This window comes from Ascidiella aspersa, chromosome 4 (assembly GCF_963924565.1).
Source record: "Ascidiella aspersa chromosome 4, kaAscAspe10.2, whole genome shotgun sequence".
Classification (NCBI taxonomy): domain Eukaryota; kingdom Metazoa; phylum Chordata; class Ascidiacea; order Phlebobranchia; family Ascidiidae; genus Ascidiella; species Ascidiella aspersa.
Genome location: NC_139450.1, coordinates 31,059,829 through 31,086,378, shown reverse-complemented (window position 1 = coordinate 31,086,378; position 26,550 = coordinate 31,059,829). Strand labels below are relative to the sequence as shown.

General features: G+C 37.9%; 1 protein-coding gene across 1 annotated transcript in view; it reads left to right on the top strand.

Annotated features, from left to right (window-relative positions):
• LOC146157475 (uncharacterized) overlaps nucleotides 1–26,550 on the top strand; it is a 150,587-nt gene that overhangs the window by 77,258 nt on the left and 46,779 nt on the right. The window contains exons 69-99 of the mRNA XM_083388224.1: nucleotides 158–348; nucleotides 977–1,136; nucleotides 2,147–2,369; nucleotides 3,134–3,292; nucleotides 3,649–3,765; nucleotides 4,262–4,409; nucleotides 5,179–5,314; nucleotides 5,749–5,861; nucleotides 6,340–6,475; nucleotides 7,108–7,356; nucleotides 7,789–8,031; nucleotides 8,724–8,821; nucleotides 9,516–9,696; nucleotides 10,669–10,843; nucleotides 11,435–11,541; nucleotides 12,174–12,281; nucleotides 12,676–12,852; nucleotides 13,597–13,878; nucleotides 14,509–14,769; nucleotides 15,113–15,234; nucleotides 15,596–15,752; nucleotides 16,480–16,749; nucleotides 17,739–17,872; nucleotides 18,591–18,729; nucleotides 19,323–19,577; nucleotides 20,602–20,862; nucleotides 21,216–21,479; nucleotides 21,946–22,033; nucleotides 23,390–23,565; nucleotides 25,307–25,443; nucleotides 25,863–25,992. Coding sequence (XP_083244350.1) covers nucleotides 158–348; nucleotides 977–1,136; nucleotides 2,147–2,369; nucleotides 3,134–3,292; nucleotides 3,649–3,765; nucleotides 4,262–4,409; nucleotides 5,179–5,314; nucleotides 5,749–5,861; nucleotides 6,340–6,475; nucleotides 7,108–7,356; nucleotides 7,789–8,031; nucleotides 8,724–8,821; nucleotides 9,516–9,696; nucleotides 10,669–10,843; nucleotides 11,435–11,541; nucleotides 12,174–12,281; nucleotides 12,676–12,852; nucleotides 13,597–13,878; nucleotides 14,509–14,769; nucleotides 15,113–15,234; nucleotides 15,596–15,752; nucleotides 16,480–16,749; nucleotides 17,739–17,872; nucleotides 18,591–18,729; nucleotides 19,323–19,577; nucleotides 20,602–20,862; nucleotides 21,216–21,479; nucleotides 21,946–22,033; nucleotides 23,390–23,565; nucleotides 25,307–25,443; nucleotides 25,863–25,992 — 5,397 coding nt within the window. The remainder of the gene's footprint in view (nucleotides 1–157; nucleotides 349–976; nucleotides 1,137–2,146; nucleotides 2,370–3,133; nucleotides 3,293–3,648; nucleotides 3,766–4,261; nucleotides 4,410–5,178; nucleotides 5,315–5,748; nucleotides 5,862–6,339; nucleotides 6,476–7,107; nucleotides 7,357–7,788; nucleotides 8,032–8,723; nucleotides 8,822–9,515; nucleotides 9,697–10,668; nucleotides 10,844–11,434; nucleotides 11,542–12,173; nucleotides 12,282–12,675; nucleotides 12,853–13,596; nucleotides 13,879–14,508; nucleotides 14,770–15,112; nucleotides 15,235–15,595; nucleotides 15,753–16,479; nucleotides 16,750–17,738; nucleotides 17,873–18,590; nucleotides 18,730–19,322; nucleotides 19,578–20,601; nucleotides 20,863–21,215; nucleotides 21,480–21,945; nucleotides 22,034–23,389; nucleotides 23,566–25,306; nucleotides 25,444–25,862; nucleotides 25,993–26,550) is intronic.

Here is a 26,550-nt window from a genome sequence, read left to right as displayed (position 1 = left end):
GAGCATGTTAATATAAGAAACGTCCGTGGCATGAAAACAAAGTCGCTTTTAAAAATGCCCTAGATCTCATTAACAACTTTGGAATAGTATCGTTATAATAAGATCAACATAATATAACTTAGCATCTCTCAAGCACCCAAAACATCTTACTTTACAGACACCGGGGTCGTTAGCTGGACGCCCAACGCCAACAACAGGATGTTCGACAACATGACGTCACTGCTGATTCAGGCTACCGACTCTGCGAACGGCGAGTCCTCGTTGACGATCAATATCAAGCTTTGCGTGTGCAACAATTCCGGGGTTTGCCTCTACAGCGACCTAGTGTCGGGAACCGATACATACCAGGTACGTCAAATGACGGGGTCTTTACTGATCAATGCGGGTCGTATCCTGCCATTTTCCCCTTCAGGAAACAAAACAGTGTGTTTTGTTCTTTTTTAGTCGTTTTTTTTTTTGGGGGGGGGGGGGAGGGTATTAAATAATAATTTTCCCTTATACTTACACTAACACCATAACCAAAAAGGTAAAAATGTTCAACTTCAGACGATTCACAGTTTACCTCTTTACCTATAAAAATATACGTGAACTGACGGGGTATTCACTGATCAATGCGGGTCGTATCTTGTCATTTTCCCTTCAAGGAAAAACTGTTTTTCTAGTTTTTTTATAGGGGGAGGGGGTGGTAAATACTAAAATTTCCCTTATATTTGTATTGCATTTACACTAACACCATAACCAAAAAGGTAAAAATGATCAACTTCAGCCGATCCATAGTTTACCTCTTTACCTATAAAAAGATACATGGAATAGGATGTCCCAAAATTCATGTTGTTTAAAATTTTATGCCAATCTTGTTTCTTTGAAAAACAATTGATTTGCGATTTACGCTAATTAAAATTTAAATAGGGTTTCATTATACTTTTAAGGTATTTTTGGCGGCGAACCGCTTGACAACTCAGTTTCCGTTTTTCAGATCGTCGGTTGTAACTGTACCGAGGCTTACGATGGAGTGGACTGTTCAAACGACAGAGACGGTTGTGCCCTTTCTGCTTGCTACACCGGCGTCAATTGTACTGATGCGATCGCGCCCAACGTGGGACAAAACTGCAGCGACTGCCCGGCGGGAACGACAGGTAACCAACTTTATTTTTTGACTGGCAATTTATTAAACCCTAAATACGGAGTTTGATAATAATAAATTCCGAAAAGCTTGATATAGAATTTCCAAAATGCCAAAAAGGTCGAGTAGATCGACATTACCTTCATTACGACGTTTCAATTCGCACTTGTATTATCTTCAGTGACTGTAAAGTAAATCAAACCATCATTTATAAAATATGGATCGTAGTACTTGCTTGGATTTAATTCTCAGCCACATTAACTTCAGATGGTAGAAGTTGGTGTTGAAACGTCTTAATCAAGATGATGTCCATCCACTCGACCTTTTGGCTTTGCAATTGTTTGCACTAAATACATGATAGCAATTAAAGAATAAAATGGAAACGTTATGTGTTGTCTTTTTATCAATCACCCAAACCCAATTTTTGAGCGAAACTACCGAAAATAATTGACAGGTTACGCACAGCTTTTCGTCAATGCCTTTAAATCGTCACCGTATTAAAAAAAATTCAGATTTAAATTCAGATTTAAAACGACAAACAAATACAGCAAAAGGAGAACGGACTCGATATACTTTTGGTATATTAGCAATGTCAGCCAATATCAACTGAAACAACAGCAGAATGCTCTAGCAAAGCTAACATTTCAGGTCAGACGCTATTAAAAGATCTTAATAAGGTATATATATTTCGCCAGCAAAGGCATAGTCAGTATATCGTTCGAATGAATCCAGGCATCACCAGTATATAATTTGACTGCAACCTTCATTGAAATATAATTATATATTTTAATAGTGTCTGACCTGAATTCCTAGCTTTGCTAGAGCATTCTGCTGTTGTTTCAGATGATATTGGCTGACATTGCTAATATACCAATTCTGCTATTACTGAGTATTCTGCTATTACTGGTCAGAAATTGAGGTCGACATTTATTTTGAAAGGGTCAAGGTGATTTCCATTACCACGTATTCAGTGCAACATAAATTGAATAAAAACACACAACACCAACCGAAATATCATTTCAGGCGACGGCCGCAACTGCACCACGATCGACCTGTGCGAGACCACCAGTCCATGCAGCCAGGTCTGCACACCACTCTTCAACAGCTTCAACTGCTCCTGCTTCGCCGGCTACCAACTGGTCAGCGGTAACAACACTGCGTGTGAGGATATCAACGAGTGTACCGCCGGTACTCCCTGCTCAACTGTCGCCAACTCATTCTGCAACAACACGGTTGGCAACTTCAGGTTAGATGCCGATTATTTTGCCGACTTTCAAAAGTTGGAGAAGCGCAAAGAAAAGGGTGGTCTCGATTGGTCGATTCCAAATAGGTTTATTAATGTAGCGTGAAAGCCACGTTTTGCGATTTGGCGATGCGTGCACTGTATTTAAGATCAGCGTCGGGCAAGGTTTAATGGTGGGTTTTGGTCCGAATAACCAAATAAAATTTTTTCTGCTATTTTATTACAACGAAATGAAGTTCTAGACCTATCCTGTATATCTAGCATCCTATAGCTATTTGTTGAACGTCTGCATATTAGTCCGTTGCTGTCTGTTCTTGTTATTTAATGAATAGTATGCAGTAGACAATGATACTGTGGTTGTTGTTGGGCTCGCCACCCTCTGAGCAGTATGACCGGAGGTCGTATGTATGTTCGAACCTCACTTCGGACTATGATTCTTTTTCTAACCTGCCTTGCTTGCTTCATTGATCAACAGATTTGATGCCTGTGATGGCTTTCGGTGTACTCTTCCAAGGAATGATTTATTTTCTGTTTACCTGTGTGTTTAATGTTTTCAACCGCCGTTTTACTCCGGTATATGTAAGGTAAAATGCCAGCATAGGCGAAATGTTTATTCCTTTAAAAACCGGTTTTACTCGGGAGTTTTACTGTTAATATACCAGTCAGCGGAACAGTAATTTAAAAAACCTGCTGCCAATTGTTTTGAATGCCATAAAAATACATCCTTTTATTAAATGTTTTTAATCGCTTGTTCGGTTTTTCTACAGTTGCGAGTGCAACGCCGGCTACGTGAAGAATGGTTCAATTTGTGTGGACATAAACGAGTGTTCAACCTCACCTGTAGCACACAACTGTTCTTCAACCAACTCCAACTGCACCAACACAGACGGTTCTTACCAGTGCAGTTGCCGTCCGGGATACACGAGGTGAATTTTAACACCTCTCGCTTTTTACGCGTTGTTGTCTCCCGAAATGGGATGACAACTATACTGCTTATACAAGGAAATTACTTTTTATTGTAACTTTTTCCTTAACTGTTTGTTTGAAACATAACGTTCGGTGCAAAATAACGGACTTGATCAAACTATATAATTGTTAACGTTTTTTTTTTAATTTTAGACAAAGTATTTTTCCCAGGCTGTACTGTACTGTGCATTACGGTCAATCCAACAATTACGGGTGCGACATATTGTAACATTGAATTTATTTCGAATGGAGTAAAATGCTTAAAACTCTTTCGCCATTTAAGTAGATTCACAAAAGTGTAAATTACCTTTTACAGCGGATCGGATCTTTTTACGTGTCAAGATGTGAACGAATGTATCGACGGAGTTCAACGGTGTATCAATGCCACAGAAACTTGCGTCAACAACAACGGTTCATTTAGCTGCGCGTGTCGGTGAGTGGATGTACAGAGACCTTTAGTCAATCACATTGAAAGGGACATTTTTTAGCATTATATAGGTGTAATGAAGTGCTGAAGGCTGTTATTCAATAAAATCTTATTAAAACTTTATTTTTTTACTTTTGCTACTTTCCAGTTAAGCAATAAAAAGAAATATCCTTATTCTTAGAACTTATAAAAATCAGATATCTTCAAAATAGTTAAAGGGTGCATTGTCCAAAAAATCTCAAGTATAAACAAATTTTAAAGAAGCAAGTCTGGAAAAACTACTAACACGTCGTTCCGATCAAAGGGTATTTAAACAAATTATTTGTTTCGACTAAGACACTAAAACTTATTTACAAATTAAAATTACAATTAGTCGCATTTCGCTCTAATTCATTGAATTAGAGAGCTAGAATTATCTAGTTGTCTACTTCTAGTCCTCAAAGTGTCCATCAGAAAACGTCTTGGCAGGGTATAACGCTTTCCAAACTATATGTTTTTTTAGCACCGGCTACCAACTGGTCAACTCGACTTGCACGAACATAGACGAGTGCGCCAACAGCAGCGCTTGCACAGCTACCGGCAGTCAGTGCTTCGACAACCAAGGCTCCTTCACGTGCGAGTGTAAGGCTGGATATACCGGGGATGGAAACGTAAGTTTAAGCGATCAAACGTGTGAGATTGCAATTATCGTTTTGTTGAATAAAGGGTGTTTCTTAATAACGAATCACAAAGCCAAAAAGGTCGAGTAAATGGACATCTTCTTGATTAAGACGTTTCTATGCAAGCTTATCTTAAGTTAATGTGACTGAGAGGTAAAACAAAGCATCACTTATGTACTGTAAGGTGGAACGCAATTGTGGACCATCGATCTACTCGATCAGTTTGGCTTTGCAATTCACTAGCAAGCTACATTACAGATCTGTACATAGGGTACCCAATAGTATTTCTTTGCTTTTAAACGTTTGGACAAACTATGGACTATTGCATTACACACGTCTCAATGACTCAGTGCAGTTGGATTTTTCGTCGGAAAAATCGCGTAGCAAATAATAACCATTGTTTGTATAGCTACTATTCTTCTAAAGTGTCTTTTGAAGATTCTAAAATAGATTCTAAAATAGTGGTAGAATCAAAGACGGCTCCACTGGTAATTGTAATTCTAACCAACGTTTCGGCAACCTGTTCAAATCGCCTTGTCAAGGAGAATTACACCGAACGATGTAGTACAATATATAGAAAAACACTAAAAATAAAATGCAAGAACAAACGCGAGCAACAACACTATAAGTATAGCCTTTAATTGTCAAGTATTTGTATTATATTTATTAGGTACAGAATCGTTGTTTGTGATGTATTTGTATCTCAAGAAATCCGAATCTTTAAAAGACAAAAAACAACAATTGGTCCTTGAATTTACAGACGTGCGATGACATTGACGAATGCACTTCTACGGACACTTGTTCGGCCAACGCAAGATGTAGCAACTTTGCCGGCGGTTTTAACTGCTCCTGCAACAGTGGTTACGAACTGTTGAACAGCACTTGCACCAATATCAGTAAGAAGTTGTCTAATCGGATCGTTAACCTTACTGCTGAATGGTTCCTTTGACTATTTTCACGAATACGTCGTACCCCTTTCGCCGCCTTATTTTCTACCGATACGTCCGAAATATTACGACCTATAGTGATGTCCGATATCACCTGATCGGAGATGCTAAGTTGAAGTATCGGTACGCGCCCGTTACTCGAGTGGCATTGGTGCCGATCCACAGTTATACATACCTTAAAATTTAAAATATGAAAAAATGACCTATGACCTAACAAAATACCGCATAACCTTAAAAAATCCATCCTTTTACTTGTTTAGACGTCATTTTGCATAATTTAGATCGCGACATCCTTTATTCAAATATCGTGTATCGGTATCGGAACAATATGTATCGGGCACCCATAATAACAACCTTTAAGATAACCCGTGCGATTTTTGTAGACGAATGCCTCAACTCGTCCCTCCACAACTGCACGCAACCTGGAAGCGAATGCCTCGATCAACCTGGAACCTTTACTTGCCGATGCAGTTCTGGTTACTCAGGCGACGGAAGAGTTAGTCGTGACTATAGAATATAAATAAATTTCTCCTGTATTGTTGAATTGTGGCCTAGGTTTTAGTCATAGGCGTTTGCTTATATGTATTTTATGATCTTTTATGATACACTTTACATTACGGACAGGTTTGACAAAAAATACGTATGTAATGGAATGAAGTAAACCGTATGTTTTTAATTGACTGACCAGTTTTACTTTTGCTGCTCTTTAGCTAACCATATGAGAATTTACCGTGTAAATCAAAAAGCCATTATCTCCCTTATTCCGTAAAACATTACCAAAAATTTTTCACTATATTAGGCTCAATTTATTTTTTTTGTTATTATTTAATGTTAATGTTAAGTATATATTTGTGGAAGAATTGGTAGAATTACTTTGAACTATATAATTGCTATATATATTCATGTACAACCCTTTGGTAAACGTATCCAACCCTGATTGGTGTTCCATTGCTAAACTTATCTAATCGTCATAGAACTGCACGGACATAAACGAATGCAGCAACTCGTCAGCTTGTACAGCCAACTCAACCTGCCTAAATATCGTCGGCGGTTTCAACTGCACTTGTAACACCGGATTCCAGAAGAACAATTCGTTATGCGAAAACATAAGTAAGACGTCGTGAATGGCAAAAACTAAGATGCAGAGTGTCTGACCAAAATAAAAAATTAGAAAATACCGTCCAAAATCAGTGAAGCTGTGTTACAGGTGTTTTAATTGGCAGTGTTTATCAGCGATACTTGCAAATTTCGATATGGTTCGACGAATTTTTGTGTTTTTTGAAGCCGGGAAAAAATATTTTCGTTACTAGTTTTTATTCAACCTGTGTCAAAATGCTCATTAATTTTCCCGGTCTAACTCAACACGAAATTAAACATTATGGAGCACACCGGTTAATGCAGGTGTTAAAAATACATGATGGGATAGTGTTTCGTTTTTTTTGCTTTTTTTTTTTTTTTTATTAAGTAAACCAGTCCGTTTTGTTTTTAAAGAAATTGACTCGACGAAATAATTCATTTTCTAATAATTAAAATCCGAGTAAAAACAGGATCAGACATTATTTAAAGAAATATATACTTCGCCTGTACTGGCATCGTCAGTTGCTATAAGTAAAGTTAAATACATAGTAAAGTAACAATAAAATTAAAATGAAATGGCTTCTATTTCTACATCTTACAACTTATTTTATTTCTAATTAAGCTATATCCATTGAACACCATCATAACACTGGTTCTGTTTGCAGACGAATGCGCCAACTCGACGTTAAACAACTGCGCTGGTGGCAACACTTCGAACTGCACAGACACTTCAGGCAGCTTCTCTTGTGCTTGTGTGACCGGCTACACTGGAAATGGGACGACTTGCACAGACGTCAATGAGTGCGACAGTAATCCATGCCAGGCCAACGCCAACTGCAGCAACACTCAGGGCAGCTTCACCTGCACTTGCAAGAGCGGTTATCAGAAGAATGGCACTGCCTGCGATAACATAGGTATGACACATGCTTTGTAAAAACTGATGATTTTAAGACTTAAAAAAAACAGGTATAAAACATAAAATCATTTCTTAAAATGTCATAGAAATATATATTTTGCCTTATGAATAGGCATCATCAGTTTCTGGACAGAAATTAAACATGTATAAAATGCGAATAATAGTAATTAAAATGCAAAAATTAAAATGGTTTAACTATTGGCATTTTATACATGTTTGCTTATTGTAGATAAACTGATGATATTCCTAAGGCAAAATATATATTGTGGTAAAAATTTAAGAAATGATTTGGTGTTTTATATCTGTTTTTGTAAAGAGTTTAACATCATCTAATACGAAAGCAAGAATCTTTGTAAAATCACGAACCGAAGTCAAAAAACTAATCAATCGCCACTAAATATTTACGAACCAAGCTCCATTACTATTCCAGACGAATGTGCCAACTCGACGTTAAACAACTGCGCTGGTGGCAACATTTCGATCTGCACTGACACTTCAGGCAGCTTCACTTGCGCTTGTGTGACCGGCTACACTGGAGATGGGACGAATTGCACAGACGTCAATGAGTGCGACAGTAATCCTTGCCAGGCCAACGCCAACTGCAGCAACACTCAGGGCAGCTACACCTGCACTTGTAACACGGGATTCTACGCTGACGGCAACTTGTGCTTAGGTGGGTTGTTTGTCGTTTTGCTTGAGTTGCATCACTGTGTTAAACGCCTGATACACGGAAAAATATGGGAGTATTTTTTAAATGCAAATGTTTTTTAGACTTTCGTGTCTTTGGAAAAGTCAGTCATTTATATGTTCTGTTCATTTAAAAGAAAATATATTTCGCCACAGATAAACCAATAATTCGAATTAAGAAACTGATGATGCCTTATTTTGTGGTGAAATAAATTTGTCTTTTAAACGACTAAACCCTATTAATGACTGACTTGACTGAGACTGCAAAGTATATTTGCTCCCATTTGAAGTCATTGTCATCATTCACGTGTAAGAGCGAGAAGATATGTGCATATCTTACACATTCAGTTTGCTACTACAATGAAATGCATTTGAAGCTTTCTGTGTGTCAAACTTTCCGGTCACATACACAGATGTGATGATGCTCTCTCGGTCACCCCTTTAACTAAATGCCCATTGTAAAGCGCAATTAACAGTTTAACACAAACCGACCATTTAAGTAACAAATGTAAAATTGCGTTTCCCAAGTCATTAAACCGATACAGTAGCCACAGTCGCCTGTTTTGTTGATTGCATGCCCACAACGGTGGATGGAATGCACATACTATCACTCTCCAATGTGCGTACATTCGTGCTGCTGCCGTAAGATTTTAGTTAAAATAAAATTTATTTTTCCAGCTATTCCATTCCTGTCAGCAGCACCCAGCGTGATATTGCGAACCAAAGAGTGTATTTCCGTACTTGCCGATGCCACATTCGCATACGGCTCCTACGAGGTAATTTTTTTATACAATGTTCTCCTAAACGAGCTTAGCAAATAAATGTAATACCGAAAGCATACAACGGCCTTTTGTTTCAGTTGTATATCAGAGAGTGTTTAATGGGCCACTTTTGCACAACAACGTTGTCGTACTTTTTGTTGCAGGTTAATTATTGGTATAATCTGAAAAACATCGAGACAGGAGAAAAAAATTGCTACGTTTAACCATCTTTTGTTTAAATGCTAAACACAAGCATCTGTAACATACCTTGGCAAACTATATGGCCCGCCAAGCAATACAATCCGGCCCGCTCTCATTTTCAAAACATATTTTTTGGCAAAATTAAGCCTTTACTCTTTTTTTCATGATTAAATAATATGTTATTTAATACATTACTCTTGTACGACATCCTCACCTATTCCTGCTCTTATCAGATTGTCCAAACAAGGGTATTTAAAAATAATTAAAAAAGGAATCTCAAGTTGTATTATATGTATTTCGAGAACCCTCCTTTTGAAACGGCCCGGCAAGATATTTTCTTTTTCTTATGCGTCCCGCTGTCTAAATATAATAGCAAAATAATTGCCCACCCCTGCTCTATAACAATAAACGAAGTGAATGCAGCGCGCGCTTGCTTTTGGCAAAATGAACTTCTATCCGGATAATGTTTCTGCCAAATCAGCCACGTAACGCAAACTGTTCTTCCCAGGTTCAAGCGGTATCCCCATCTGGTGCAGTTGTCACGGCCAATTCGTCCAATCAGCTTGTCCGTGTTTGTGGCCTTAGCCCTAACACCGCTTACCTGTTGTCAACCAAGGTGCTTACACAAAAAGGGTCGAGCCTGGTCATTTCTGGAACCATCTACTCCAGTAATATAACCGCCAGCACGAGTAAGTTTGAAATTAAGGCTATGGCTGGGTGTAATTACTTTTCCTCGGGATACAGGAAAATTACAATATCAGATCTTTTTAAATGGACGTATTTGTCTATTTGCAAATAGCTATATATAAGTGTCATCTGATTAATCCATCAGGAAAATTACTGTTGTAATTACTTTTTCTAAATCTCTGATTCATTTACATTTTTAATTGCTCAGTCCCGGAGAAAAGCTATTACCAATACAAACTAAAATTACACCTCGAAATGATGACGAAGCGTACAATTGCCTTTTTCTTGCGTACGTTTCCATCGTTGTTACTCGTTACATGTTATACACACTGTTTGCCAGCGCTTCATACAAGCATCATCGCTACAGACTAACCTTTTCTGGCAATTATCTGCACAAAATCTCCCGTTGTAAAATTGTTAAACAACAACACAAACATTCAATTAATATTATTTCAAAACTGTATAGCTGTGATAAGATTAAGCAGAGACAAACTAAGGGCGCTTCTTTTATAAAAAAATTATAAAAAACAGCATCGATCTAAAGTAAAAACAAAACATTCTAGGAACCTAATAACCTTTACAAGTACAAATACTACAGAAGCTCCATTCACTTTTATTGTGTGTGTTTTTGTTTGTTTGTGTGTGTTTAGATGGTGTTTGTACATTCTGTAGTTTTTAATGTGAGTGTTTTGCGCGTGTGCAACTAAGCCTTAACCCTTAAGTGTGTAATGTTCGTGAGTATGTCTACAAAAAAATAAGACAATTCGAAAAAGAAAACGAAGGTGAAAAAATTCACACCTTAAACAAAAAACCGTCGTTTTTACTTTTGAAAACTTTACTATTTTTAGTTTTAAAACCTGTCCCGCACAAGTAAGGGCAACTCACAAACAATTGTATCATTAGGATCAGGTATTAAATGCAATCGATCAAACCCTGGTGTACAGCAATTTACTAGCCTTCATCTTCTCGCGCAGGGAAAGTCGTAATTCCCATCTCGGTGGTAATAGTGGACGGCGTGTTCAACGCAAGTCTTCGTGACCCGAACAGCACTTACTTCAAGCAGTTGGTGAACACTTACCAAACGCAGCTTACCAACAGTCTTTCTGGCACCACCTTTAGCGTTACAAATGTGACCATCAACTCTTTCAGGTAAGTCTAAATCAAATCAATTAGTAAAGCCCTTTTGGCCTTTTCCTAGTGTACTATGCCCCATAGCAACAGTATATTTAACTTTGACTTAATGTGATTTTAACCTTTTACTTCACAGGAAGGTGATAAAACGTTATTGCACAATGATAAATAATATTGCAATGCGTGCGTGAGCAACTTGTACCTATATGGTTTACATTATTTAATCGTTTTTTGTTTGAATTCGGCGAAACCTTTATCATAAAAATGTTAATCTATTCGAACTAAATCTCAAAATCTTGGTAGGGACCTGACTTTTCCGCTAAAAAACTAGATATACAATTTTTTTGAACCAATGTATGGCATTGTACTTAATAGGACGGGTTTACCTGTTTTAATAGTTTAAATTTTACTTGTATGACAAGGACCTGGCTTGAAGTTGACTCGTTCTAATTATGACTTGACCTGGACTGGAAGTTGACTTGTTGTTTATTCGAAAATACTTGACTTGGAATAAAGTTATTTGACAAATGACTTGACTTGGACTAAGTCATTCAAAACGACTTGTTTACAACACTGGTTGATTGTAAACACTCTCTCACATATGCGCAGGAGTGGAAGCGTGGTAGCGAGCGGAGATGCCACAACGAACAGCACCAACACGGCCGATTCGAACGCCACACTGACAAGCAACGACACCAACCTAAACGTTACCACTGGTGCGTATAACAGTGGAAAGCAGAATCAATTGCATAAATTCAGTTCATTTTTTTCAATTACAATTACTCCATTAGATGTTTCAATTACATTAGAATTAGAATTACATTAAAAACTGTAATTAATCACATTATAATTTTCGGCATTGAAACTTCAAATGTCTCAATATCAATGTATTGAGTCAAAATTTTAGCAAATTACAATTACAATTATAAATATACAGAATAAAAATGCCTCAATTACATTTCAATTACAATTACAAATAACAGTTGATTTAACTCTGGACCTGGGCAAACTATACGGCCCGCCAGGCAATATAATCCGGCTCATTTTCAATAAAACTTTTAGGCACAAATAAGCCCTTTTCCTTTATTTTAGAAATTTTTATTGGATACATTACTGTTATAAGGCATCCTTACCTATTCCTACTCTTACCAGCTTGTCAAAAAAGGCCATATTTAAAGGTTATTTTAAAAGGAATCACAGGTTGTATTATGTGTTTTTGAGATCCCCTTTTTTGACACGGCACGCCAAGACATATTCTGTTTCTAATTCGGCTCGCTGTCAAACATAACTGCCCATCCCTGGTCTCGCCAACTGTTGCAAACTGTATTACTCTTATGTTTTATTTCAGTGACACCACCTGCTGCGCCTGCAACGCTGACGTTGGGTGCGGTCACAAGTACATCGGCATCATTCTCCTATTCTGCAGTCGGCAACACCACCAAATATGAATTTGAAAGTAGGTCGCTGTGTATCACGTCTAATTAGTTGGCCTCTCGCTTATGTTCAGTGTGATATTTATGCTGTTCGATTGGCCGATTTTGATGACAAGGCTTGAGATTTGACCAAACCTAATATCTGATAAATGTTTCATTTTGCTAAAATTCCGAAAATTAGCCTACGTAATGCAAAATACATAGTTTAAAAAAACATATTTGTGTTGTTTTTGTTAACTCAAGTAGTTAAGTAGTTTTTGCGGTTTTTAAAAAGCCGAATTCTGATGTGAAAAAGGTTACCCTATAACTATTTCTTATTTTAAATCATGGGAATTAATTTGAAATGCATTTCTTCTGCTGGGTATTGTTTATAATTATTGCGTCATGCAGATCGTTAAGTAATATGTGTTTTTACAGTAACCTGTGAGGGTGTCATCCAAACCGGAACTTTCGAGAGCACCATTACATCGTTCACCTACGTTTATGGCGATCTCACCAACAACATTTGCTCAGCAAGAGTTCGCGCCCTAGTGGATGTAACTGCCACGAGCTCTGCTTACACTGATTACAGCAGCTCTACACAGTTCACTACATGTAAGAGTCAACTTGCTATCCCTAAAGTAACGGCAGCAATTCACTAAGCAAGAAAACCTTGGATTATTATGTACCCCAAAAAACAACAAAAGTGAATTACACAACTATTCAAAACAGTAAATTAGCTTCATCAAAGGTGCGCTTTTTTTATAAAATAAACAAACAATTATGTTGTACGACATACTAGTTGTGGGCCAGTCCTGTGCTTCACCTAACATCAGTTAAATTCATGTTTTGATAACCAATTTATGATAAAGTACAGTAAAAATGAGGTCTTATTTCGCAGCAACCATTGGCGTGGTATTTGTAATTTTCTAGGAAACACTAAATTTTGTGGTATCAACGCATACATTGTTTACTCAAAACGAATAAACTGTTAATTTGATGGCCAATATATGGTAAATTTGGACGGCAAAGTTTATGAATATAAATAACTAACATGTTCATGTTCACAAATTTAACTCAATCAAGACACTTAAGTTGACACGATAAAATGTATGAATGTATGACGAGCATTTTCACAAATCCAGCACAATCAAGATACTTAAATTTGGACGATAAATTTTATTTTTGTATTTACGAAATATAGACCAGTGTTATAACGGTGGTAAACTTTTTTTTGAATATACGTAAATTTGTTTATCTTCGCGTCGAAATTATCTGCCAGAATTTTTTTTGCCCCCTAGCCTTTGGTATAAATCACATGTTCATAAAATTTACGCTACTTTTCCTTTTGTGTGACAGTCGCGAACGTGGTCAACTTCAGCCAAGACCCAGCGACCGGCAGCAGTGTGACCATCCGCTTTGCCGCCGTGCCAAGGGTGCTCAATTACACCATCAGTGATGCAGGCGCTACAGTTGGCCCCTTCGTGCTGAACAGCACCAACGAATCGGGCGGATTAGTCACCTACCAGATCACCAATCTTAACAACCAAACCACCTACAACTTCAGTCTTGTGGTGTACGCTTCGGACGCGAATGGCGCCGTTAACAGAAACACGCCACAAGCCTTTACTGTGACCACTGGTGAGCCATGCCGACTTTTAGGTTATAATTGGCGTCTATTCAGTATGATAAGCTTAATAAATACGCGAGACGGCTACAAGCAACTCAGTCGTAACAGAAAAACTGAAATATCGCAGCTAAAACATTTGTTTTGCAAGTGTTAACATTAGTAAGCTTTTGTTAGTTCAATTATAAAGAACTGACACAGACCTAAACCCATACTTGCACTACATAAAAGCTATTGTTAGTATGCTATTTGTGAAGGCGTATACACCTATTATGCCTTTAAATGAACCCAATTTTAACAGTAAACAAGTACGCATTTGTATAGTTCATCGCTATGTTTATGTTATAAATACACATACCAACACAACGTACATCGCAGTTGATGAAATAATAATTAATATTATTATTATTTTTTTGTTAGTATCGGAATCTAAGCCTGCTCTGACATTTATATCGTAAGATCCAAGCAAAATCACAAAGGTTTTAAAAAAGATCCAAAACAGCTTTATTCAATTCTTCTCTTGTTGAACAAGGTTGTTTTGGATTTTTTTACAACCTTTGTGGTTTTGGTTGGAACGTATAAAGCTCGTTGTATAACTCTATTTTTTTGTCGAAACCGCCCAACGAATAAACTTATATTTGCAGGAGCCCTGACCGTTGAAAACGTGAAGATCATCCAGGTGCTGCTGTCCAGCCTCACCGTGCAATACGACGCGATACCAGCCGCTATCAACTACACTATTCGCGTCTCGCTGAGCACAGGGGCCTTGGTCAGTGAGTTAAGCACAACCAACACCTCGTACCAATTCACTGGTCTGGCGCCGTCTGACAACCAGTACCTAGTCAGCGTGGCCTACCACACCGGGGCCGGAAGCACCAGTGCCTTCTCAAACAACGTCACCTCAAGTAAGGACTTTGTTTTTGACTTAAACCGCTAAGATTTATTGATACCGGCTTCTGACCCTCTAGCTTTGACCAGCCAACTTTAGGTTTTTATATTGTTGAGCGAAAAGCAATTGTCCTCGTTTAGGCGAAATATATATTTCTGTAAAATTTTAAGAAATTATTTTATGTTTTATCCGTTTTACATGATTTTAATTCTTGTGGGACTTTTGATTTCTCTCAAACTATGAAATTTGATTAATTTGCGATGAACTGTCAAAATGTAAATGTAGTTTAGCATATTGTAAATTAGGTGAAGCGCAATTAGTAGAATAAACTGCAACTATACCGTGTTTACAATTTCCAGTGCTGTGGACCTTCACTCAAACGCTGGAAACATCACTTGCTTTGACGTGGGAACCGTTCGTTGGTACACCAACCTTTTACACTGTATCGCTAAACAGCACCACGCCATTCTCGGATAACACGGTAAGCTTTAATTACCTTCTGGAGAGAATCACACGAATTCTTCTAAACTAAAATTTATTAAATAATTATTGGCGGTTTGCGATGCCATATCCCAAAACTATGTTTGTGTCATAGTTGCATATTTGTGCACGACATTGAATCGTTATTGAAAATTGCATGCCTAGGTCCCTTTATGACGTAATTGTGACGTGATCCCTAAATATTCATTAGGAATTATTTTAATCGTGTCAGTCATAAAAATGTCTACTTTCATTCAAGTATTACAGCAACAGCCATGTCCTACAAACCAGCAGAGTTTTTTTAGCATATATTCTTCGAAAAAGTTAATGGGGACGTGTTCAAATTTAATGTTTTCTAACAGGCCTCAACCGTGAGAACATTTAATTTCACTGGCTTGTCTGGGGGAACCCTGCACAAAATCACAATCGCAGCCGAGATAACCTGCGCCATAGGAACGGCTGGATGTCCGGATACTAGGTTGAAGACCGAAACATTCCTGGAAATCCTCCAAATAACACGTAAGTACACGTAAAGTTAACACGTAAGTACACGTAAAGTTGTGTCGTGTTGTTTTAATAAAATACCATCGCCATTATATTCGATAAATTTGTCATTTTGTTGTTTATAAACGTTTAGGCAAAACCTCATGCCATCATAAGTGTATAAATACGAAGGTGCGTTGTGTTGTCATCTGAAAATAATTTTTGAGTTTCAAAAAAGGGTTAGCTAAATTTTGTATGAAAAACTAAATTTGAAATTCATCACAAACACTATAAATCAGCCATTATAAGGTTTACATTGGAGCATATTGGCTGGAGGTTTTAGTTAGACGATAATAGGAATATCAAAGCCCATCCAAAAGTATAAGTCACATTTTTGTACGGTTTACCAATTAAAAAAATATACCTATTTCTTCCAAACAATCCTCGTTGACATTTTATACCGATACCGGATATTGTAAATAAAATTACCGCGATCCGATCCAAACCAAATGACCAGATTGGGACTACATAATAAAATATATAGATGAACTTGGAACGTTCAAAGGCAATTTTAGCCGAAATGTGCTTTGTGAAACAGTAGTAGGAATATCAAAGTCCCTACAGAAGTATAGATATCACTTTTGTACGATTTACCGACTTACAAATTAACGTATTTCTCTAAAACAATGTCCGTTGTCGTATGAAACATATAATCGAAATAATTCCATCTCGGCGCAAAAACAGCATTTTTATTTATTTTTAGGACCACCTATACCCGGAACTCCTGCGGCCACGGCTACCCAGGGCAACCTGACCATCGCCTGGACCGCGTCCACCGGGGCCGTCTCGTACACTACGACCTTGATCTACCTTGCCACCGGGTCGAGTGCAGTCGGGGTCGTGGGACTCGGAAGTGTGGCCCTGCCCACCGTTACACTGACCAACGTGACCAACGGTGCCCAGTACACCTTCACAGTTTGTCCAGTCAACGCGGCCGGAACCGGAACGTGCGCTTCTGCCAATGTGACCGGATGTAAGTGGGCATTGGAACCTTTTTTTTCCTTTTAATTCTTCATTTCCCCTTTTTTCTTTTTTTTTGGCTTTTTGTCTTTTTTTTCCTTTGTGTTCTTTGTCAGACCACTTTCTTTGGTTTTTGATTTCTAATTCTACGATGCTAGTTTAATCCCTAAAAAAGTGTTTGTAAAGTAAAAGTTGTTGAAAGCTTTTTCCTTGTTTTTCTTTTCATTCCCTTTTTCTTTGTGGGCAATTTTCTTTGATTTTCGAATTGAAAGCATTGCTCATCGGACTATTTTACCAATTTTAATAGTTACCGTTTAATTTTTGTGACAAGAACGTGACTTGAAATTAAATTGCTTTAATTGTGACTTGACTGGGACTTGACTTGTCATTTATTCAAATTGACTTGACTTGGACTTAAGCATTCAAAAGGATTGTCTAGAACACTGGTAGGTTGGAATTTTTTTTCCTCGTTTGTCAAAAACTTTTCTTTGGTTTTCGAATTGCAGTTCTACGATGCTAGTTCACTGGCAAACCCAAAAACGTTTGTAAAGCAAAAGTTGTTGAAAGCTTTTTCCTCGTTTTTAGTAGGGGGCCTTGCTCTTAATCGGACTAATTTTGCAATATTAATAGTTGCTGTTTTATTTTTACGACGAGTACTTGACTTGAAATTGACTTGCTCTAGTTATGACTTGACTGGGACTTGACTTGTCATATATTCAAAATGACTTGACTTGAACATAAACTAAAGCCATAGTCAAGTCTTTAGAAAAAATAACAAGTTAAGTAACTCAATTTTAACAAAAAAATGCCCCAAAAAGCCTTAAATCAAGTCATTTTGCCCAAACGAATTAAGTCAAATTAAGTCATGGCTTAAGTCATTACAACACTGTACCGTTATATTGAAGTATGCAGTTTAAGAACCACTCGCTTATACTGAAATCGCATCCGGATTTGTCAATTGAGACATACGATTGGCTGACCGATAGTTTCGAACTGTTTCAGATCTCCAACCGGCAGCGCAGCCGAGTGCCAGTGCGATTACACAAACCAGCATGTTGGTGTCCTTCGCAGAACTGGACGGCGCCACTTCCTATGTCGTACGAGCTACGGTCGGTTCCAGCACGATAATTACAAAGGTATAAGCGTAACTCTGTTATGTCTATCCTATTATAATATATGATTGGTAAGATTATCCATGCTTTTTGCCAGAGTTAATATGGCTACTTCAAACTAGCGCCTGCACCGGTATCGGTTATAAACAACCAGAGTACGGCCCTGGCCGAAAAAATTAACTCGAGTCCGAACCCGACCAGTTAGCTTATTCCGACTCTACAGCCCATAATTACAACCATTTAGCCAAAATAGGTATTTTTTTTTTATGAGTCAAAGAACTTATCCACCCACAAAACATAGTCAAATATTTTCCTAGTTTTTATTCCACCTTTACAATTTACAATTGTCAGTTTCGAATATGGTGCTGCGCATGCGCACGTAGTCATACGCAGTCTTACTCGAGTCCCGAGTCCGGCTCGAGCGAAATATACTGACTCCATAACGAGTACGACTCCGACTCCACAGGCCTGCTTTAAAACCCCATATTGTCCCTGTTTTGCGTCTTGACCTGATTGGCACAATACAGCCTAACGTTTATAAAACTTACTCTTTTGTTAATAAAAGTAACATCATGGCTGTTTATCAAACTAAATTGATGCCAAAATATAGGAGTATTTAATATGACCTAGCCGAAATATAAAGAGGCTAACCAATTAATGTTATGCTTAAATACAATAGGCGTAATATCACCGGCTCGTGTAAACTTTAATTATGCTAAACGCTTTTTAACTTATGTCAAAGACTGTCAATCAAACCGGAACCGGCAACGCCGCTGTAACTGTTGATGGTTTAACTGCTGGAACAATATACAACCTCACCGTCGTGGTGGTCTACCCAGCTGGGAACAGCAATGACAGCGCCGCACTGTCGCAAGTCACAGGTAACTTGGACAACTTTTCTTTTTTCGACAGAAACGAATAAATTTGTAATTACCTTACGGTTGTGATAAATCTCCGTTGATTCAACGTTAATGTACAAAAAAAAAATCGATTTGAAACTCTTTTACTTGTTTGAGCTAAATGCTTAATGAAAAAGAATTATTGATGCGACTCAAGATTATTTATCAGGCCCGTTTTATACCCTACGCCCCTTTGAGAACGCTTGTTGCATTCAGCAGGAATATTATATACTAGATTAGAGTCCTGAAACTAACAGACTTGTGAAATAATTGAATTAGTATATTTTTTTACCAAAATACGAACCACTTCCACATATAATTCCACATCTTATCTTTTTGCTTTTCCAACATTATTCACTTCTTCCTGGTATGTTGAATAAATCTTTACTATTATAATTACAGGCCAGTCTCATTGCATAACCACTTGTGGTTCAAGGTTACAAAAATTTAAAATTTGAAAACGAGGAACTGGAAACTTTAATGAAGCAACTTTTACAGCACAATTTCTCTGGTGGTGCTGCGCGCGTGCTAAACACTGCTTATACAAAAGTTTAAACAATTGTGATGCGTTACAGTGCCAGCCGACGTGAGCGCCATTACTTTGATCAGCGCCACCACCGGTCAAATCGCACTATCATGGTTGGTTGGAAGCCAGACTGAAAACACTGTGCTGAAGATATATGCCGGCGGAATGCTGCGAAACAACAACAGCACACAGTTGGCCAACTTTTCCGCCAGCTCTCTTCAGCCTGGAACCTTGTACACCTTCAGCTTACAGGCCAACAACTCGGCCGGACTCAGCAACGCGGTTAACGCGACCGTCTACACTGGTAAGTTGCGACGTCGTAGCTACTTGAAAGCGAAATATATCTTTTAGAGTGATTGGGCTTTCTGTTTACACTTTCTTAAAACGGTGTGAATTTGTAATCATACGATCTTGAGAGTGTAGACCTGGGTAATTTTTTATTCTTAACGAAGGTTTTCTTATCGGGTTTTTGCTCGCGTTTTACATTCCTTCAAATATAGCTACTTAGAAAACCGAAATAAAGCTTTCCGTGTAGGGCATCTGTATTGAGCTTTCTGTTAACACTTTCTAAGAACGGTGTGAATTTGTAATCTTACAATCTTGGGAATGTATAGACCAGTGCTATTTTTTGACAGCTTTATGTAAGATTGTGTAGCTGTAAAGATAGAAAATTACCAGATGTTAACTTTGATATTAACAAAGCTTTTTTTATCGTTTTGTTGTCGCGTTTTTTCTTTTCTTTTTTCTTTTGTATTTTCCATATATTCTACTACAAGCATTTGGTGTCATTCACCCTGAAGAAGGCAATTTGAGTAGGTTGCCGAAACGTTTGTTAACAGCTAAAATTACCAGAGGAGCTGTTTTGATCATATTATTAACGAAGGTTATTTTTAATTTTTTAAATCCAATTTATCACTCCAATCAACGATATCAGTTAGCTTTCTACATTAAATGCTGCCCCGACTATCAATGAGCTCTTGACAGAAAACCTTATTGTGCACGCTAAACCCTGAAGTGTTCCACGTAATTTTACTTAAAAGTTCGTGTATCGCTTGTCAACACACGTGTCATTTTCTTGCAACGTTTAATCTAATCTATGACACGACGCTGCAGACATGGCGTCACATTTGGGAAATAGTCACTTAATTCAAACGTTTACGTAAAGTTGGAACCAACAAAAATCGATAATTTAAGCAAACGAAATAGACACTGTACGTACAATGTACATCCTAAAACAACCAAGTAACCTGGACATAAGAGCCGCAATATATTCGAGTTAAAAGCCCCTGCTTATTCATGGTAAAAGCATTTTGGTTTTCCTTTCCCAGCGCCACTGGCACCTGTCAACCTTCGCTACACCGAAGTCACCCAGACCACGGTCAACCTGACGTTCGATGCGAGCACTGGCGCCAGCAAGTACATCGTGTTTATCGACAACCGTGAGCTCGAAAGCGCCACAAACTCCATCCAAGTCACTTCTCTCGCCAAGGGCACAGACTTCAGCGCTCGAGTGCTTGCTGTCACTGCTTCTGGGACGATCGGCGGCTCGAAAAACAGCAGCCTCAGCCTCGCCCTCAACTTCACCACTGGTAAGCTGCCAATTATTATTTTTTTAGGGAGTGCTGTCAATTTTTTTTTTGATTTTTTTGCTTTGTTTTTTTATTTTTTTTTGGCTGTCACTTTTTTAATTTTTTTTTATATTTGAAGTTTTTTTGAGGGTCTGATAGGTGAGAATGTAATGTATTCAATAAAATATTCTAAAATCACTAAAAAAATGTTAAGGCTTATTTTTGCCAAAAAATGTTTTATTGAAAATGAGCCGCGGGCCGAATTATACAGCTTGATGGGCCTTCTAATCAGTATACAAAAACTTCTAACCAGTACATCAATAATGCATCTACCTTTCAGCAATTTAACATTCCTCGTTTAATTTAAAAAACAGTGCCAGCCGAACCGACAGGCCTTGTAGCCGATACTGCGACCATTAACAGCAGCAGCATCGTTGTAACGCTGCCGCAAGTCATTGGCGCTACCTTCTACACGGTCAAGGCGTCAAACGGCACCGCCGATGTGTTCAACTCAAACTTCACGAGCTTACCTGTGACAGTGACTGGTTTAACGGACGGAACAACCTACTCCATTTCGATCTCTGCCGGAAATTCGTTCGGTTCCAGTGGCATCACCACCTTGTCTGACGTTGTCACACGTAAGTTGTTCACTGATATTAATAATTATCGATAACCCAGCTAAAGTTGGCTGGCTGGAATCCAAGTTTTATGTCCTGTTTTGTAAATAACAAGAAAAATCGAGCTTAAGACATCAGTTGTTAAGCCCAGTCAAAATCATTCTCATAACAGGTCGAATACTATAGAGTCAAATGGGAAAATTGTTAATAATAGAATTTATTTACTCACCAATTCCAAACAAGTTTTGGCCATACAACAACAAAACATATACCCACGCAATTGATTTACGTGTAAAAATATGAAACAGAAAAGCCAATTTTACCAAACATATTCCGCGTTATTTAAAAACGGGACTCAGGTGCGGTTATTGCCTTCAGTAAAACACTACTAACAGGCGGTTGGTCTGATGTATGATATGCTGAATATCATAAAGTTCTAGTCTACTTTGGTGTCGTGCGAATAAACAAGCATTATACGATTTTGCAGGTTCTGTGTCACCGCCTGTGATCAGGGTGACGGCCATCACTGAAACCACATTCACCGTATCATGGGACGCACAGCAACCGACCAGCGTGTAAGTTTATCCATATATGTTGTTTGTTAACGGTTTGTCTCTGCAGCAACGAAAACTGAAGATATTTAATTTTTTTATATATATATATATTTATATATATATATATATATAGTGATTTTATATTATCTATTTTTTTTAATGGCCGTATTTGCCCAATGCTAAATATCAGGTGACTATATAAGACATAAGACAACTTGTCCTGATTCCAGACAAGCCTTCGCACAATCGTACTTTATCAGATCTAAGTAGAAAATCGTGATGAAGCACTGTTGTGCGAAAGCTCGTCGAAAATTAATACAATTAGTCTTTATGCAGTGCAACCTGATTAGCTTACAGTTGTGGGGCACGAGTTCAATAGTTGAACACCTGTCTCAATTTTAAGTTCACTTGAAGGTTGCGTGCGTATAACTCGTCAGCCAACCACAATGCTTCTAGTGACTTAATAATTGTATTAGCTGATAAGCGAACACCCAGTTGAAACTATAGTATAGGCGGACAAGTAAGCATATAGGAGATGCTACTTGCAAATATCAAAGTTGCGAACGGCAAGTTGTTAACAAAGAAGAAGTTAGTTTACAAGCGGAAAGCTGGCTTAAATACACAAAACCCTTTGTTGACCGCATAAGAAAATGCAAGCAAGTAAGCACTTTACACTTCAGTGCGAGTAGACAATAAATCTGGGGCATAAGCCGATACAGCGTAAATTGCACCGTAAACACCAAAAGCTCTTAGTCGGTAATTATAGTCGTGCGCTCTACACAGTACCTATATTTTTTTTAAAGATTTTTTTTAAATTGACACGGTGTACCGTTTTTAAAACTTTTATAATTAATTATTTTTTTTACCCCTACTATTTAAAGAAGGAAATTAGACCGCTTGGCTTGATCTTACGATTTAAACCGGGGAAAAATATATAACTGACCACACTTCCAAGTGAAAGTAACTTCGCCACCCTTAAATTCAACAAATATGAAGGTTCTTCTCAAACACAGACACGCAAGCTTAAGAGACAACGGAAGGGCTTAGCTTATCACCCAGGCCGCACCTCACTGTACAAATGCTAGTTATCAATATTTTATTACGCCTACTATATTTAGAAAAATTTTATTTTGCGATTCACACCGGGCAAAAAGGACATAATTTGCCACACTTCCAATCGAAGAAAGTTAGCCACCCCTTAAATTCAGTAAATATGAAGGTTCTTCTCAAACATACCAAAGCTTAACAGACAACGCCAAACCTATATGTTATCCCTCAGTTCGCATCTCACTGTACAAATTCTCTCAAAATAATGATGCATATTAAGGCATTGCTGTACGACAAAATATAATTGAACAAAGCACACGTTTTATTTAGGCTTTACTCCACTGACTTGGTACCCAACGCTGGGGTTTCGGGATTCCCCACCACCACAAGGGACGTCAACCACTCAGTGTCCGGACTCCAGCCGGGAACCAACTACTCGATCAGCGTGCAGACTTTCGACTACGTCGCCTCAACTCTTCCCGCAACCGTGGTCTACGTTGTTACTCGTAAGTGACTTTTTTCAGTTCGACTTTTTATGGCTTTGAGCAAGGTTTAAACTCTTCTTCTTCGGCCTTCAAGCTGATCAGTAGGAAGCTGCTTATCTACTGGAAAATAATCATGTTTAAAGGGGCATGAGCGCACAAAGTTACGCCTGAACGTGACCTCATAAAACGTAAACTTAAGAACACTGTACAGATCGATATTGTATGGCTTTAAGCCAGAATTCTTCTTCTTACCGACGTGTTTGTCGGATTCTAAATATGGTAATCAGGTGGAACTATATAAAGACAAATTGTATTGTATTCTCGACAAGCTTTCCACAAATGAAAAGGAAAAAATGGAAAGCTTGTTCATAATTCAATACAATTTGTCTTTATTTTGTGCCACCTGATTGTCCTCTTTGTTTTAAGAAGCCACTTAACTCGAAAAGGCTGGTCGACATGGGCGGATTCTGGGGTAGCACGTGGCTATGCCCCCACAAATAAATGTATTTTTTGCGTATTTAAACTACGGAAATGCTAATCTCAATTGCGTTTCCGGTATGCCTTATCCGATATTGATAAATTTGAATTGGCCCTGTCCTCAGTCTTTTCACACCATCGAAAAGTAAAGTTTTAGAAATTAAACAATAAAATAGCGTTTTTTTCGCTTTGCGAGTACCGATAACATTTTTGTAGCTTGACCGGCGGTCGTGAGTTCGAACCTCACTGCAGGCCAGTTGTTTTTCTGGCTTGCTCTGCTTGCATCATAGATCGACAGATTCGGCGAGTCTGCGATGGCTTTTCGGTGTACTATTGATACGGAAGCCGTAATCGTAGGTCATAAAGCAACTTCCGAGGGGCTAGATCACAGATGTTATTAAACACATATGTTTGTGTGTGTCTTTCATCAACATTTTTGTAGTATAGATTTTGTACTGAAAGTAACACCTCTCCAAACGTAAAAAAAATAATAAAATAAACAAACTGTGTCGTGGTTCGTGGTTTTAAGATTATTTTATGACGTCACGTTCAGATATAACTTTGTGACGTTTTGTTTTGACGTAACTTTATGACGTGACGTTATGACGCAAATTTGAGGGGTCATCTCTGAAAAACTTTCATGCTCCCCCAAACAAAATCCTAGATCCGCGCCGACCAGTGGAATTATATATATAGTGGTACTGGTGCTCAACCTTTTCTGATCACTTTTTAAAAACTGTGTTTTGTGTTGTCACTGAATGCTATGACGTTAGACAGGTTTAGGTTAAATTTACCTTTGGTGGAAAAAACTGAACTGAAAATTTTTAAATTGAAATTTTAAAGTAAATTCCAGTAAACCTTACTAAATTAATTAACGAAACCCTTGCTTCCGAGCCAAGCGTAGCAAGACGATTCTTCACTGTGGACCGTTACTGATAAAAGGCAAAATAGCCATTTGCTTTAGTGTACCGGCATAAGTTATAATTTTCGTACTCTATGTAAAGATCGAACGTACCGTAAAATGATACATGTACCACAGTTTAACGCAAGAACATAAGAACACACACCAGGTAAGACTTTGTCTCCAGTTTGCAAAACAGTCTAATGCAAAACTTATATCCGTGTAAAAATTAAATAGTTTTTTCTGACTAAAAAGCGGGACATTTTGGTGATTAATCGGAACAAAGCCCTAAAATCCGAACTCTATAAAATGGCAACGATATTTGCTGGTTTAGCAACGCCATCTTAAAACTCAAACGCGTAATTTTTATCTTCATTTTTTCAGTTCCCGACGTGGTCACTAACATCGTGGTTGTCAATCAAACTAGCACCAGCATAGGTTTGAATTGGGACGATGTCCGCAGCGCAACCATGTACCAAGTGGTGGTGACCAATTCGGCTGGAGCTGTCGTAATCGACGCTGTAAGCTGAAGTTGAAAACTAAAGATAATATACTACATAGTATATATATTTTTTTCAAAAAAAGCTTTTTTTAGTTTAAACAGAAACTACTTCATTCTCATTGACGTAACATTTAAATAGTTTGCATAAAATTTGGTGTTTTAACGTTAAATTATTTTGAATTACTTAATTTTAACCTAAAGTATACGAATTTGAATAAGACCCATTACGATTCAAGTAATAGTTCTTTACTGTAGTTAGATTATTAATGCCCATACAGAGGTAGGTATCATTTTGAACGCTTTCGAATAACATCGGATGTTGAAAATAAATAAAGAGTTATTCGAAACGTTCAAAATGATACTTGTGTTTGGGCTTTGATATTCTGACTACATCTTTACTACGTTGTAATGCCATTTTGTACGCATCTATCGCCACAGAACACAACCTCGTCGTTGTCGGAATATGTCGCCCAGTCTCTCACACAAGGAACCGACTACACAATATCGATCTATGCCTGGAACATGAACGGAAGAGGGAAAATAACCACTAAGAACTCAACCTACACCAGTAAGTTATTGGACAGAGTTGAACCGACAAAAAACGACGCTTTAGTACCAAATTAATCTTCGAATTTACTAGTGGATTTTGGCCTTGACTATTAACAGCAGTTATAGAAATATCACTTCACGATCCCGATATCAATACAGCCCACTATATCTGTGGATTACGGTTGGCCTTAAGTAAAGGAATGCTTACACAATTAAGTCATGAAGAACTTTCATCAAAATGCGCAAGGTTAGCAGGTCGTATCTGTTACCTACGGCCTACGCACTATCCCATTTTAGATTTCTACCGTCATCCTCAGCAATATATATATACTTAGAATCAGTGCCTTCTCACTATGTTGAAAATGAACAAACAGTTACCGGTATTCGAAATGTTCAAAATGCTGCCTACTTCTGTGTGAGCTTTGAAATAGTTACTACAACCTTCAAACACTATCTTATTATTTTATAAAACGTTCGAAATGATATTTATTTCTGTATGGGCCTCGCTATCCTTAATACGACCTTCGACCACTATCTAAGATTTATTCGAAACGTTCAAAAAGATACCTACATCTGT